Raw genomic sequence first — 16784 nt, forward strand, 5'->3', positions numbered from 1 at the left:
ATGCCGCTTTTCTCCCACCTAGGGCTAAGGCCTGGAACAACCTCCCCCCTGCACATCAGAGCCTCACCATCGCTCCCGCAGTTTAGGAAGGACTTCAAGCCCTGGATGTTCAACCAATACTAGAACCAGCAGCATGATCCCACAGCTCCTCAAGACCCTCGCGGGTGAAGTTGCCACACTCTACGAATACTGATTGATTGATTGGTTGTACAATGTTTGTTAATCTATAGGCATGGCCTCTTCTGCGAGAGCCCTGCTTGTGTGATGTTTCACCTTCTACCATCCGAAAGCTTTCATTTTGCACCTTCTAATATATATATATATATATATATATATATATATAAATATTTCTACATAAAATATTGAAAATGCCATGTATAGTTTTTCTTGCGAGTGCCTCATCCCTCTGGACATCACGCCATGCCTCCCCCAGCAGACTGGCCCCACAGTTCGAAGAATACTAATGCAAGCATGACTACATCATAAAACAACGAAATTACTTAAGAGGTGTTTTTAAATAGCTGAAATTTGCATACAACTATCATGTACCAGGAGCTCTCTCAAAATGGACGATTCCTGTTCTTGCCATCCAAGTCAGTTCTTTGGTGTGCCAAATTGATGCCGGATTTTAAAACATCCTAGTTATAGCCAGCATATGCCATGTCCGATTTGCTGAACATTTCAAATTTATGATCTGCCTTGGTTCTGAATATGTGACGAGCTTGTCCTTCTTGCTTGCTTCTACAGAACAGTGCTTCGTGCAGCAACTTTGCTTTCTCATTCTCGGTACTGGCTGCAAAGGTGTAGCTCATTCAGTGAGACTCGGGGTGTGAATCTCAAATTTCTCAACTAAAGCAGCAGCGGGCTGCAAGGTGGAGCGGTTAGATGACCAAGGTTTGTGATTAATTATTTCCATGAGAAACAGGGCCAGTACCTATTTGCATTAATTGGACTTCTGTCTAGATTGGAACAGTGGACACAAAATCAAGGGGTTGGAATGGTTCCGTGAGCGGTTGCCACTGGTTAGATTATTTGCAAGCATTCATCCCATCACCTTTAGGGTGTTTGATTGCCATTAGTATGCTTGCAAGCTCGAGACTGTCAAAGCTTTCCATTCAAAATATGTAATTATTTATACCGATTCAAGGAGTACTTCTGTGGGTCTACATTTACAACTTTTTGGGTAAACTGGTCACTATATATATTTAAGATCCTGCTCCAAAAAAATGTCAAGTTAGGACCTTAGTAAAATGAGAATGATGAAACAAACCAAAACATGTATTGCAGACTACCAAACCAAGATTTCATTTGAGGGTTGTCACACCCGAAACACCCTTTTCTGAAGATACGCCCATCCTGCCTGGTTCTGGTATTTCTCCCTTGGAACTCATAGATATGGTCATCAACAACTCGATGGCCTGAAGTCCCTGACCTGGGATTGTTTATTTCAAATGTCTTTTAATTGCAAGCACTATTCTTCATCTCTGCTGCAAGAAGTCTTGATGGTAGGGTTGTTAAATCTGTGCATGGGTTGAGGACTCACTGTTTCCAGTCCTCACATTTTACAAAGCATTTTATCAAGTGGCTGACAGCCCTAATTGCTAAGCCCGAGTCCCAAGTAGAGGAGACTGCACAGGCAAGTTAATAGGACTAGCCGAGCCAGAGCTGAGTCGTGGGTCTGGCTTGACTCGAAGAGTCTGTGCTTGAGCCGAGCCATGAAAAGGTTTGCCATGTATATCATGCAACAAACATCATGTAAAAATATGGTACAATTTCTTCGAAATTTAAAAAAGTGTATTCCACAGAAACGTTTTACTTTAGTACATCAGATTATGTCACTGCATAGAAAGACATTTATTAAAAGTGATAGTTTTAAGAAGCATCAAAGACTTGTCCCCAAACAGCAATGCCATTAGTAAACTAAGAGACAAGTCAGTTATAATATAAACCCTAAACATTGCCTAGATTCATTTTATAGATGGAGCAACATTTCAGTTTATTAAATCAAATATAAGATATATTAGGTGTATTGTTGTATAGCACGCATCCTGAACTCAAATATTTAAAATTGCACTCATATGTGATAATAAAGAAAAAGGAAGCTCTGTGAAATAAATGATGTGCCCAGGATCACACATTTTTACAAGCAGGGAAGCCAGCATTGACTCCAAGTAATCTTGTTTCACATTTTGAAATTCAGCCACCACATCACACGGGTATCTCTCTCTCTCTCTCTCTCTCTCCTGTTTACATCAAAAGTCACTATTTTGTCTTCCATTTTTCTCTCAACGAGAAAAACCAACACAGAGATAGCACACACGCATCAGGCCCAAGACTCAACTATGGCAAGAAAGTGTTTATCTTGGGATTTGTCGAACTCCAGTTACCCTCACCCGCCCCCTCCCCTTCACCCATGAAGCTCAGTGGTCAGTGTTTGGTTTCTGCATAGGTTTTGAAACTTTGGTTACCTTTCTATACGTTTATAATTGATTGATCGCTGGTAAATACCACAGATGTACTGCAGCTCATAAATCTGTATACTCTGTATACTTGGTTTTACTTTGTTCTTTTGTGTACTGTTAAAATAGTATGTGTATGTGTGTATATATATATATATATATATATATATATATATCAACAAAGTCTCTTCGTGAGTGGGAGCCCATGACCCTGCAGGGCAGCCTCGGCGAACCACGGAAACAAATCATCCCGCTTAGTTGCAACCAGCACTATGAACAAAAATAGCCGTAGCACTGGTAGGATGAGAAAGGGACCATTTAATATACATTTGGGCGGAAGCACTCAATTACTGGTCTGACGCGTTTCAGCTGTAATAGCCTTCATCATAGACATTCCTTCGCAGCTTGGTAAAATACTCATAGTCCCACAATGCACTATTCCGGTAAGCACCCATACAGGCAAAGTGCTTTCTCTCATGGAGCAAAATGTGAATCAATTGCTGTATTATTCATGTTTCCGCAATACCTCAGTAAATGTCACAATATATATATTTATGTGTATAAGACCTTTATTGTGCAGAGTTCTCAGCAGTGCACTTGACCTGGCAAAAGTAACATCAAGGAATACTACATTTGCATTTCAGTGATTGCACTGGTGCTTGCACAATTTCGTCCTACCATTTCCAGATTACTCAAATTGCTGTTTTACAATTTTGCATCAATATTTGCATCCTCAAAGAACTGCAAAAAGTGGTATTTCACCTGTCCCTAGTAAAAATGGCATGTTGCACCAGTTGGCCCATGCACATGCTGCTGAAGAAATGGTGGCAAATTGACGAAGTGCATTTCCCCCCAAGTCCATTTGACTCTTATTCTGTACACCACATCCATAACTGCGTGAAAATGTCATTCACTCTTATCTCCATTCATTCTTGCATAAATTGAGGCATCAAATTGTGGAAGTGCTTCTTGGGTGACTGTGATAGACAGTTTTCCTTTTTATTTTTACTAAAGCTGCTTCCTTCTCAGACACCATCTGGAGTCATTTGGGAAATACCTGTTGTGCCCTTCCTCCCTAAGAATTGTTAAAGAATCACTTCCCAACCCAGTGGCTTCAAACTAACCATGTGGCCTGGGGAACAATCCTATTTTTAGGTCTCACCTATAAACCGCATGCCCTGTGATGCAAGACATATTGTTTACATTTCAGTGTGCTTACAACCCGCACACAGCATACCATTAGTTGTTTTCTTGGTCACTGTCATTTGTAATATTTTGATTGCTTTTCTTTAATTGGCTTCTCTTCCTTTCTTGCTAGCTCCTACCTGGAAATGGATCAAGTCCATAAGTGTTCTTGCTCGTCTTTGTTCTTCCACATCTTTTTGCAAAGCACTATTTTTTTTTAAATTGTATTTATCTTATAAGCATTTGGTTATTATTCCTTGACGTGAAATGAGTTTTCCTACTTTGAACACAGACTTATGGGTCAATATTTATGTTGCTTTCACCCTATCTACTGTCTCTAATGATACTTTAGTTAGCTACACCAAGGACTGGATTACTCTACAATATGCTACTCCACTCAATTCCACTCCACCATTCCACTAAAACCCACTCAATCCCACTCCTCTCTACTCTGCACCACCCTATGCCCCCACTCTAGACTACTCCACTCTATACTGCTATTCCACGCTTCTCTACTCCACTCTACCCCACTCTATGCCACTGTACTCTACTCCACTTTACTCCATACCACTTTATGCCACTCCATTCCACTCTACCCCACTCTGTTCCACTCTCGTCCCCTCCACTCTAAGCTACTCTCGTCCATTCTAAGCCACTGTATTCCACTCCACTCCACGCCACTCTGTGCCACTCTGTGCCACCTCCCTCTACTCTAACCCACTGTTAGAACTGGGGGGTCTCTAGTTGGCAATGGTATACACCTTTGTCCAAATAGGAACCCTTGCTTCTAAGTCAGGATAAGGGGATTACACTCCTAGATAACCCCTGCTCACCCCCCTTGGTAGCTTGGCACAAGCAGACAGGCTTATCTCAGAGGCAGTGTGTTAAGCATTTGTGAACATACACAGTAATACAGTGAAAACACTAGAGGTGGACACCACACAGGTTTGATAAAAATAAGTATTCTTTATATAGACTTAACACAAGACCACAAACGACAAAAATCCACAATACTGTACTTAAGATTGACTTAAAGATGGTAAAAGTTACTTAGTTCAAGTTGATCATAAATGCGACACAGTTCTCACAAAAGTACCTGGGTGCGTAACGCAAAATAAACAAAAGGTTCGCAGAGGGCGATGCGTCGGTTCCGTGCTCCGGGGGACATGATGCGTCGCGCCTCAATGCTTGCGCAAAGTGGGGGATGTGTCGTGATCCTTACTGGTGCGGTGGTGATGCGTAGGTTCTCGGCCTGCGGCCCGGTTGCGATGCGCAAGATGGCGCCTCGATGAGATGCAACAATCCTGGTGCGATGCGAGAAGATGGCGCCCTTGATGCGACGGCGATGTGTTCACGCCCTGGCAGCCTTGCGACGACTCTGTACTTTGGAGCCGCGACAGACCCTGTGACACGCTTCCCCGGCGATGCGATGACGACCCTCTCGATGGCGTCACACTTCTCCGGTGATGCGACAGCAGACAGCTTCGACGAAGACACACTTGCTGGGAGATGCGGCAGCGGCACGCTTCTCCGGCGATGCGACGACTACAGCTGCGGCGGCGACACGCTTCTTTGCGTTGCGTTGCGTTGCACTTCCAGTGCCACACAGGCTTTTGCAGATAGGATTCCCAGCAAGGAAATTCAGAGGGGAGCTGGTGGTGAAGTATTTTGTCCCTGAGACTTCAGCAGGAGGCAAGCACAAGTTCAAGCCCTTGGAGAAATATTCTGTAAGATGATTGAAAGTCCTTTGAAAAGTTCCTTCTCCTTTCCTTGGCAATGAAGACACCACTGCAGGCCAACCCAGCAAACAGGACACTGGCAGAGGGGCAGTCCAATCTCCTGCAGCTTCCTTGGTTCTTCTCCTTGGCAAAAGGTTCGTTTTGTTCCCAGAAGTGATCTAAAGTTTTTGGGTCTGGGTCCCAATATTTATACCCCAAAATCCTTTGCTCTCTGAAGGCAGAGAGGCCTCTGCCTAGTCCAAACCAGTTCTTGAGTACTTTGTTTACAGGACTCCTTCTTTCCTTTCACAGTGCAGGGCAGAAACATCAGACGCCCCACAGGAGGTGGAGCCAGCATTGTGGACGGAAAGCACAGCCCGGAGCACCTTGTTGACATGATTCCTTCTCCTCTTTCACAGTGCAGGGCAGAGACATCAGCCGCACCCCAGGAGGTGGAGCCAGCATTGTGGAGGGAAGGCCCAGCCCTATTCAGGTCCCAGGTGCAACTCCTCCCTCCCATCTAGATGCAGATCTCCCTATTCACCACTAGGCTGACTCATTCTGTCTCCTGGAATCCCCCAGCCCTGTCACTCAAACACAGAATGTAAAAACCAACCTTACTAAAAGATGTATTTTATCATTCTGAGTTCAGGCATACTAATTTCTACCATGTTCCCTGAGTCAGTTAGGATTATACGATGTAAAAATCTAACTGCCCATTCTGGCCTATGCGAGAACAGGTAGCCTTGCAATAGTGAAAAACGGAAATGGCTGTAATTCACTATTAGGACATGCTACACACACCAGGGCATGTCCTACCTTATACTTACAATGCTCCCTGCCCTTGGGCCTAACATAGGGGTGTCTGATATGAAGAAAAGGGAAGGTTTAGGGACTGGCAAGTGGGTGCACTGGCCAAGTCGACATGGCAGTACTAGACTGCACCTAGGCTCTGCAATTGCAGGCCTGAGACACACTTTACAAGCTGCTTCTGTGGGTGGCACAACCAGTGCTGCAAGCCCACCAGCAGCATTTGATTTACAAGCCCTGGGCACACATGGTGAACTGTACAAGGGTCTGACAAGTAAATCAAATAACCCAATCACGGAGTCACTAATCACTATATCAATTTAACATAGGGAGCACTTGCACTGTGGCACTGAATAGCAGTGGCACAGTGCCCAAAACATATAACCAGCAAAAACATATCAAAAACAGAGGAGGCAATCTGACAAAATGGAAGGGAGACTCACGCCAATGATGCCAGGTCTAACACCAACTCTAACCTACTTTGCTCCGCACCACTCTACACTATGCCACTCTACACCACTCTGCGCCTCTCTACTCTAAGCCACTCTGCTGTGCGCCTCTCAACTCTATGCCCTTCTTTGCAACTCCACAACATTCCACTTTACGACACTCTACTCCAGTCTACGCCATTCCACTCTGCACCACACCAGTCTCACAATGCCACTCTATGCCACTCCAGTCTCTGCCACTCCACTGTACACCACTTCACATTATGTCACTCCATGCCACTCTTTTCTACGGTACTCTGCTCCTCTCCTCTACAATTTACGCTGCTCTATGCCACTCAACTCTTCCCAACACCAATATTTTTTAACTGAGACAATAGCTCCGATGTAGGCGAGACCTAGTGGCTTTGGCAATGTTTCTTTCAGTTTGAATACTGCAAGATCCTGCTATAGACTGCTCTTTTTTCTTTTTTTGACATTAATGGCGTGGTGTGGCGATTTAAAGTATCCAATTTGGTGGTGGGAACACTGCAGAGTCGTACTCAAAGGATAACAGTGATCTAGATGTTCTTGAAGTGCTATCATAGAGATAGTAATTCTGTTTGTTCTCTAAAGATATTAACATCAATATTAGTGTGTATTTGATTTTTAACAATTCCACTCAACAATATCATTTAGTGAATAAAGTGGCTGTGAATTTTTATCTGAAATCCCTCTTTTAATAGGTATGTAAAAGTGAGCAGTATATTAATCGTCATGAAAAGCACACATGGCAATACTACATTTCATTGGGAATTCATGACCGATTTCTTCCCATATAATTGATACTGTTTGGTAGTAGTCACTTCTCCAGCTCCACTGCCCTCGAAACATGTATGATGTCTCTCTCTGGCGAGCTCCAAACAGGACAAAATGTGTCTGCGATTGTTGCATTGACAGATGGACATCTGGTACCTGCTTTAAGGTGGCTAATTTTTTGATTACAACTTGGTCTGAGGTTTTTCTTAGAATCATTAAAACTAGAAGGTGTGATTTCCTCTCTGAGAATTTGCATACCCACATCTTCTATTTGTGCCTTGATTAAAGGGGGGAAATACCCTGGTAAAGACTGAGTTGTGTATTTAGAGATGCTAGTTACCTATTTCACAATCATCTCCATACAAGCATTTTCAGTAGTAGCAGAACTGCTTTGAGGGTCTGATGGCCTCAGCATTTATTATGACACAGAAGAGTTCATTAAAGTATGCTGAGAAGAAAAGGCAAAGCAGGAGGTTTGTGGAAGAAAACAATGTGAATAGATGCTTGAATTGTGTAGCGTCTTCCCAGCAAGGTATCCACAATGACCACGCTACATGCGGAGCTTAGTATTGGACGTCTTCATTCTGCTGTGTGCAACTACAAACCCATAATTCTAAGCAAGCTTTCATGGTATTGCGCATAGCTCACCTACATCACAGCTCTACGGAGTCCGTTGGGAGCCAAAAGGGTTCCGTAATAAAATGTGCACATATGCCATTGTCGAATGTTTCTATAAAACATTAAAAGTTGGCCGCCTATGCATGCTTTTCATGTAAATGCTATGATACACTTTTTTTTAAATGGTTTTGTGATAAAGATTTTAAAAAAGAATTCTCTCAAAAGCGTTGTTAAAGCCCATATGGAGTCAGGCAGCACCATTAGTATTTGCTTTTTTCCTTTTTTCCCAGGGTGGACTGGCCTTTTTGCGTGTGTGGCACTTCATGAGTAGGTTGTAGGGTAGTGAGGTTTTTAAGAGCAGAATGGGCGGCCTTAACCTATCCATGACATCATGGCTTCTTCTGGTCATGGCCTTCTGCAGATTGGGACTGGTTCACTGATTAATTTGAGCCAGTGGTGTCCGGTGCTCAGCACCAGCACTTAATTATCAACACTGGTATTTTTCATGAGCACCAGCTAAGGCCACATTTCATGGGGAGATTAAGTGATTTGCCATAAATCACAAGGATGTTGATTTGTTGCGACGACTCGAACATGTTTCCCGAAGCTCCGCAGTCAGCTGCTCTGGCCATTAAGCCATATCATCTCCCCATTTTCATGGTTAGTAGTTGGTTCTGTTTTAGGCAGCTCTAACAGGAGAAATGGGCTGGTGCAACCAGCCTCCTGACAAGAGCCCCAGTACTTTTTTTTTTTTATACAAATTAACCACTGGACTGGTTGAATAGTTTCACCTGCAATGAGTTTAATTTCTAGTCTGACTTTACTTTGTACTAAGGTCTTCTTGTATTTTCCTCTTGTTGTTTGTGGGACACCTGACTCCTAGGGCCACATCTTTATGAAGATCATATGCTCCTTAGCATCCTGCCCTTAGAAGAAGGGGCACAAATTATTGTCCTCCGCTCCTTGCACCATGGTGTTACGTGGTTAGCCATCCTGGATTTCTCATTCCAGGTTCCGGCTGGTGGCTTCATCTGTAGGTTTAAGATATGCAGTAGCTGTACTCTGGTGGTATTGTCTACTCTCCTCTTCTTCTAAATTAAGTACAGGAACCTGAACCAAGTAGAGCCTTGTTATATATTTTTATTTAGGAATATTGAATTTTCACAAACATTATTAACATGTATTTTGTTATAACTCTTCCAGACGTCAGAAGATGTTCAGTGTGAAGCCAGATCAGTCGTCTTTGGTATCCTTGCGGTTAAAAGTGCACTAAAATTATCATAAATATCCTTTCATTGTTCAGAATTTGTGTTTTCATGGTGGATGATGACTGTCAACCACAGAACACTGAAGAGCCCATCCCTCAATGCTTCCATTTAGCTTTTTTTTTAATTCCTAGCTATTCTCTATGGGAATACCCAAAGTTTCTGCCAGGGCAGTTCCTGGGGAATGTACCAGCTTAGTCATACGTGCACCAGACCCCTAGTGCATTCTCTAATGAGGGCAAGAATGCCCTTGTTGGATACCCCTCTGATGAGTAAAAATCGGCCTCAGTCCAGCAGTTGGATGGAAAACAAGCTTAAAGAGTGCTCAGACTCTGGTGGAAGGAACTGCTGGCCAGCTACCAAGGTAAGACAATTTAGACCGGTTACTCCCATGCAGATTACTTAACAGCAACATTGACACACACCTGCATGTGTCCTGCTGTGGTGCCTCCAGGATGTCAAGCTGACAAATGCCCATTTTCTCCATGCTTGTAACAAGCCTGCAATTCTGCTGGCCTTGTGTGTGGCAAACCTGCAGGCTTTGCTTTTTTGGTAGCCCCCATCCATGCATGGAGTTCAGAGATGCATATATCACACCACAAAGCTGTCTTCCCCTCTTCAGACACCACATAACGCTTGCACCAAGAACGAAAACTCCTCGTGCAGCCCAGTTGAAATGCAACTCTGTATAAGGGGCTAGTACCAGTGGTAAAAAAAAAGAACAACAAAAGGTGGTACTGTGAAGGAGTGGTCGCACAGGCTGAGGTACAGCACTCCTTTGACATGCAGGTTATCCATCAAGGGATGCCTGTAAGGACCAGAGTTTTTCCATTCTGTACCCTTGTGTTTGTGGTCCAACATGGCAGCTGTTCATGTGGGTCAGAGAGACATCTACCTATTTTCAGTGTCAAAAGACATCCCCCTATAGGTGTAACGTAGCTGTCGCAGACATGCTGGTCAGGATATATTGACGCTGGACCAATTCAAAGCATGATCATGTAGGCATACAGTACCCCTTTTATCTTTTTGCGTTTTCATTTTCTATATGTTTATTCAACAAGAACTGATAATAGGTCAACAAATCAGGGATGTTAAAATGTTATTACAATCTTTTCAGTATCCATTGAATTCTTCAGGAGGCGTAGCATTATGCTGTGGTTGACTGTGTTGAAAGACTTCAAGAAGTCAAGTGGACTTCGAGCATGAAACGTTTTTCCCTTTGTTAAATTTGAACCAAAAAGTTGGTGGTAACTAGTCAGAAAACCAAATTAAGAGAAATAAGATATGGACTGTAAGCTCAAATTAGGTATTTTCTTATGTATCAACATGATGTATTTTAATTTAGTATATTTTCAAAATCCATTTCAAAGTGGCACTGTTTCACACATGCTGTGAACGTTTGGAGTTACTTTTTGCCAGGAAAGTGAGGATGTTTTTGTGACAGAAAAATTAAGTTTCTTTTTGGAGATTAATACAGCCACCAAAGATGGTCGTCATGTCCCACTATAAGAAACATGAACAAGTTTACTGATGCAGCTAATTTAGATTACAATAGTGATGACTGTGTGCAATATCCTAACACTGTACAATCTCTCAACAGGTGCTGTACATGTATAGGATGTTGCGGAAGGCGGGAACTCAAGCCTCGTACTGTGTGGCTTGGTCATCCAGAGAAAAGGGACCAACGATATCCTCGCAATGTTATCAACAATCAGAAATACAACTTTTTCACATTTTTACCTGGGGTATGTGTTTTGGCTATATTGTTTTTTAAAATGTGTTAATTCTTTTGTGCATGTACAGATAAGGCCAAAGGTAGTTTGTAATTACAGAACATAACTCCCTCTTAGATTTACTTTTTGAGGAATTGATCACAATTCAACTAGCTTAGGTTTTAAAACCGAGGAATGTTAAAGGTCTGGCTCTGAAGGAGGCAGGCCATTGAAGATTTGTCGCATTTTTAATGTCAGCCGATGGAACCTGGGCATATTTTCTAACCCAGTTGAGGGTCCGCATGCTCTGCCTCATTCAGGTCTTAATAAGGGCATATTCTTCTGTTGAGTCACTGATAGTTCCTTTGATGCCTCTTGTGACCCGATTTAAAAGCTGTTTATAAATATTGAAAAGGTGCACGGAGATTGAAAAACTCATCTCACTCCCACAAGCTGCGGGGCTAGTGCTATGCTGACCTAGCTTGACCATCCACTTTCTGTGTGCTTCTAAAAAGCCCACCCAGTCCTTGGCCATGCCCAGAAGTTTAGATGCCTTCTCTAATTAATTAATCAAGCAAGAGTGCGGGGTCCTAAGAATCAAACTCCGCCAATAGATCCATAAAATAAGGTCTATTTGCTGATAGCATTAGCCTCCAAGCCAGCTTCATACTGAACAGGTCTGACTCAGTCCTATTGAACAGTGAAAGTTGCACCTCCTCTATAATCTAAGAAGTATGTTCTATGAGTGGCTAATCTTTTGGGCCTCGAACTGGAAAGGGTGTTTTCTATAGTGGTTAAGAGATCACTGCAATCCTTTGGTTTTTGGACAGTTCAAAGTTAGCCAAGAACGAATTAAGGTAATAGGATCTCAGGTTTGGCCTTCAGTGTTAGTGCTGGTCGGTGGTCCAGCTTTAAGGATAAGGAGCTCAGCTGTTAGAGCTGGTAAATTGGTTTCTCTCTAAACTCTCAATGAAACATACACAGCAGGCATTCCATTTTGTTCAGATGTGGTAAATATGAGCATGGAAATTTCAGGGGATAGAAGGTTCTTCCTAGTGGTCTGAATGATTGCTCCCAACTCAACTTACTTGGATGTTGAGCACGCCATGTTTGGCGTAGAGGTCATATGTTGTGAGGGAAGTATGATCTAGTTTAGAGAGCGGCAAAGTGTTGTTGCCTTCCTCTTTAATTTGTGTGCAGTGTGAGAGAATTTAGGGCCTGATGTTGGTTTTCATGGACATGTACTCTGTCAAAATCATGACAGATATCACGTCCACCCTATTACAATTGCATTACATCCTTATGCACTTGTAATAAGGTGGATGGGATATCCGTCACATTTGTGATTGAGTACCTGGTCATCAAACTCCATATCAGGCAGTGAGTCTTATTTTATCTTTTGTCTATTTCAAGTCTTTTTAGATTTTTATATTCTCTTGATTTTCTTGAGGACTTGGTTCAAGTACCTGTTATTATTATTTGTTTAATTCCTTAATTTCCTTGTGCCCTTGAAGATCCGAATATCAGTGTAACTCCTGAGGAAGTTTTTAAAGGTCAGTCAGTCAGTATTCTTTATTCGATGAATAAAACATCATAAAAGCACATAAATACATGGTTAAAATACAATTAAATCATGTCGAGATCCTGACTGTTACAACACATTTAAAAGATTAAAACAACTCGTCAATATATTTCATTAACAATAATAAAATCGAATATATAATATCATAATACACAACTTGTAATAAAAAGCAGATATGCTAGATAAGTGGTAGGATCATACTACCCACTTTCCGATTTGTCTAATGCCAATGGTGTCAAATCTATATTGTTGAAAGCCCTCTATCCTGTTGGGTAAGTTGGGATTTAAGTCTCTTTATTCGTATCAACCAGGCTCTTCCAATGAATTTGGCTACGCCACATACCATCAAGGTGGAAGACGTATCAGTACAAAGGACCCTCAGCGCCATTACATGGCACCTGAGGCCCAATTGTTTACACAAAGGTTTTAACCAAATCCTCCTCGGCACCCTATAAGCTGGACAAGCAAACATAAGGTGTGCTACAGATTCTAAAGGTGCTGCACAGCACGGACAAGCCTTAGAGGAGCCACATAGGTTGTTCCACCCAGAGGTGAATGCATTTACTGGGAGGATCCCAAACCTAACTTTTAAATACAGTGATCTATCCAAGTGCTTCTCAATAAAATCAAGAAGTGGTTCAAATATCCTAGACCATTTGAACTCTAGGAATCGCTCAGTAAGAGCACCCCCTGTGCCTCTTCTAGAAGTCTCACACTGCACCCAATCCCAATACAGCTTCTTAATAACTAGCTTGGGTGGGGGGGATTGACTCCTCCATAGATCGCTCAGACCCAACAAGCCAACCATCTGTCTCCGGTTACACAGCCACTTAATCCTATTACCTCTATCGAGTAGGATAAGATCATCTAGAGCGGCTGCATAGTTTTGGAGCTCTTCAGTTCTTCTCAGACGCACCCAAAAAAGTAAAGGGCGAAGGCGCACTAATTCTTTAAGGGGGCGCCTGCCCAAATCAAGACGTAAAGGGATTAATGGAGTGGAGACTGGTAATGCTACAAGATCCCTCAGGAACTTGTTTTCTGAAGTGGTTATCTCCGGGATGTTCTCAAACCCCCATAATTCAGAGCCATAGAGTGCCGATGGCAAAACCTGTCCTTCATAAATTGCGAGGATAGGTGCCACTGGTTTGCTCAATGACGCCCTATGTTCTCGCAAAACCGCCCCAGCTACTCTTTTAAAGTTTAATAGCATTTTAGCCAGATGGTCTTTCCAGGTCATCCGGCTATTCACCCTAACCCCCAAATAATCAAAACTATCCACCATCTCCAGGAGTTCACCATTTAACATGAGGGAGTTCTTAAATCTTTTGGGTGGTGCGAAGCCATTAGCTTCGTTTTGGAAGTGTTGATTGTGAGACCCCTATCCTTACAGAACTCACTAAAGCGGTTCAAAAGCTTTTGGAGCCCAGCTGGGGTTTTTGAGATCAAGATGGTGTCATCCGCGAAGAGAAGAGTAGGGTTTTTTTCCCCGGCCAGGGATGGTGCATCCGCCGGCTCTTCCCTCAGATAATCCACCACACCATTCACGAATAGGGAAAATAAAGTCGGCGCCATAACACAACCCTGGCGAACTCCTCTCCTCACGGGCACCCTCTCCGTCAGTTGTCCCTGAGTGCCCCATCTGATCCTTGCATAATTATCCTCGTGGAGTCTCACAATGAAATCCAACAATGGAGCCGGGAAGCCCATCTTCTCCAGGATTTCCCACAACCTTGCGCGAGGGACCAGGTCGAACGCCATCCTGAGATCTATGAAAGCCAGATAAAGGCTACCACGATTGATTGTCACCGACTTCCAATAGATCGCAAGGAGGCGGAAGACCTGGTCCATCGTGCCCACTTTTTTCCGAAACCCGGCCTGGAAATGGGAGAGCACCTGTTCCTCCTCCATCCATGCACCTACCCTCAAGATGATGACCCTGCCAACCACTTTCTGGATCACGTCAATCAGACTGATCGGTCTGTAGTTAGCAGGGTCATCCCTATCACCTTTTTTATATACTGTGATCACCTCAGCACCCCTCCACGAATCTGGGATGGGGTGCCCCCTGGAAATTAAATTCATTATCAATGCAATAACTGAAGCCCAGGTTGTGGGATCTTCCAAAAGGAGATCCCCAGGTATACCATCTTGACCGGCGGCCTTCCTCGGGGTCAGGTGTTTTATAGCCAATACTACTTCCGAAGTCAAGAACGGATCCACGGGCGCCATGATGGAAGAAGCCCGTCTGGCTGGCTCAAAAGGGGAGGATCTGGTTGCCTCCAATCCGCTATATATTTTTGAAAAGTGGGAATACCATTGTTGGCTGGTAATATGATTCACAAGTACAGGTTGGTTACCCTGTCTAGCCTTGTTAATCAGATCCCAAAACAATGAAGCATTTTTACTTTCGGAGGCACTTTTGAGATCCTGCCAATACTGTTCTTCCCAGTCTTTTTTTGCTCGTGTTTGTTCTTTTGCATATTCCTTCCTTGCAACTCTAATTAGGGGTTGGTTCTTTTTGCGCAGGGCTATAGTTAACTCGCGTCTTTTAGCCCGGCACTTTGCAGAGTACCAGGGGTTACTAGGTTTGGGGGTTGTTTTTTTTGAGCTCGAGATTAAAAAATAGTTGCCCACTTTCTCGATAGCCTTTTTATAAATCTGGGGAAGAAGCAGCTCGTGAGCATCCCCTGTTTCTGGATTTAATCCCGTCAGTTCACAAATCAGGTCTTCAATATAAGCCCTGATATTAACCAGTTTCTCAGGGTCGGAGCTAATCTTCTCCCATTTCAGCCTCCGATTTCCATTATATGGGACCACCTCATTTGTTCGCCTCAGTGGGGGTTGCTCACTACTACTTTTTAATTTGCTCCACCCTAACTTCAAACTCAGTGGGTTATGATCACTGTCCTGCGAGGGAACTACCTCCATATCCACTAAGTCACACCACATGGTGATGTCCAATAAAATGTAATCAATTCGGGACGGGCCATTAAGTCTATTAAACGTCATGGCCCCTTCCCGATCAGAGGATGATCTACCATTCAATGCTCTTAATTTGAAATCAACAGTAAGAGCGTTAATCTGCAGTGCCTTGGTTGTCCATTTCCTGATTGGAGGAAGTGACAAGGTAGGGATAGACCAGTTTGCATCCTCCTCCGCTATGCCTAGAAGGTCATCCCTGCTTAGCGGTTCGAATGTACAATTGAAATCCCCACCTACAAGGAATTTAGATGATGGGGAGCAGTTACCTAAGGCCTGCTCTAAGAGCATAAAGGTTTTTGACGTTTTATCTCCCTGGATCCCTCTATCATAAATATTAAATAATTCCACTCTGCTATCTTTTGCCTGGCCTACGATTGTTAGATGTTGGATGTCCTCACTTTCCAGATCATGAGCAGTAACCTTCCAATTTAATTCTACTTTTATCCATATATGTAGTCCCCCGGCTGGTCTGCCCTTACCACCGCTATGAGCAGGTAGCCAAAAGGTTACATACCCCGATTTAAAAACGGGGGTTAAACTCCATGTTTCCTGGAACATGCATACGTCGTATTTTTCGATAAAGTTGTGCCATTCTGGGAGGGCCAACTTTTTCCTCAGACCTGCTATGTTCCAAGAAACTAAATGTATGATCTTTTTATTGTTGGAGGGCAAAGTAATGGGGACTTCTTTACTACCACCTGCTTCTCGTGGTTCCAGGGCATTGGGAATTTGGGAGTACACTGTAGGGATTAGGGGATAACTCCCTCCGTCCATATGGACCGAAGATGAACAATCCAGACCTGAAGGATCCGCAGGGGCCATAATCCCATTAGGCAATTCTTTAGTCTTACCGTGGACCAGCCCATTTCCTATTGGCCTGGATGCACTAGAGCTAACCCCCCCTTCCTTCTCAATCCTTAAACATCAATCACAATCATCCATACCCGAGAACACATCGAACCTATTCATTGTCTCCAGGGGTGTAAAAGGCCTCAAGTACTCCTTTCGCTGATTATTATACCTATTAAATCTAGGAGGGATCACATTCCAACCCTGGGGGTCCGGTAACATATTCCTGCCATAGGGTATTGTCGGAATACTTAATTTTGCTTTATCCTTATTCATGTGATGTGATGGAGGGAAAACCAGGGATCTCGGATAAAAATAGGTTAAAGCTCGAGGGCTAATACAACTATCACTCACTCCCGG

At 43.3% G+C, this 16784-nt stretch overlaps 1 protein-coding gene across 1 annotated transcript in view; it reads left to right on the plus strand.

Moving 5' to 3' along the window:
- The window catches only part of ATP9A (ATPase phospholipid transporting 9A), a 555816-nt gene that overhangs the window by 66456 nt on the left and 472576 nt on the right, over nucleotides 1-16784 (plus strand). The window contains exon 2 of the mRNA XM_085619138.1: nucleotides 10900-11044. Coding sequence (XP_085475264.1) covers nucleotides 10900-11044 — 145 coding nt within the window. The remainder of the gene's footprint in view (nucleotides 1-10899; nucleotides 11045-16784) is intronic.

The sequence above is a fragment of the Triturus cristatus genome, chromosome 7 (genome assembly GCF_964204655.1).
Source record: "Triturus cristatus chromosome 7, aTriCri1.1, whole genome shotgun sequence".
NCBI lineage: Eukaryota > Metazoa > Chordata > Amphibia > Caudata > Salamandridae > Triturus > Triturus cristatus.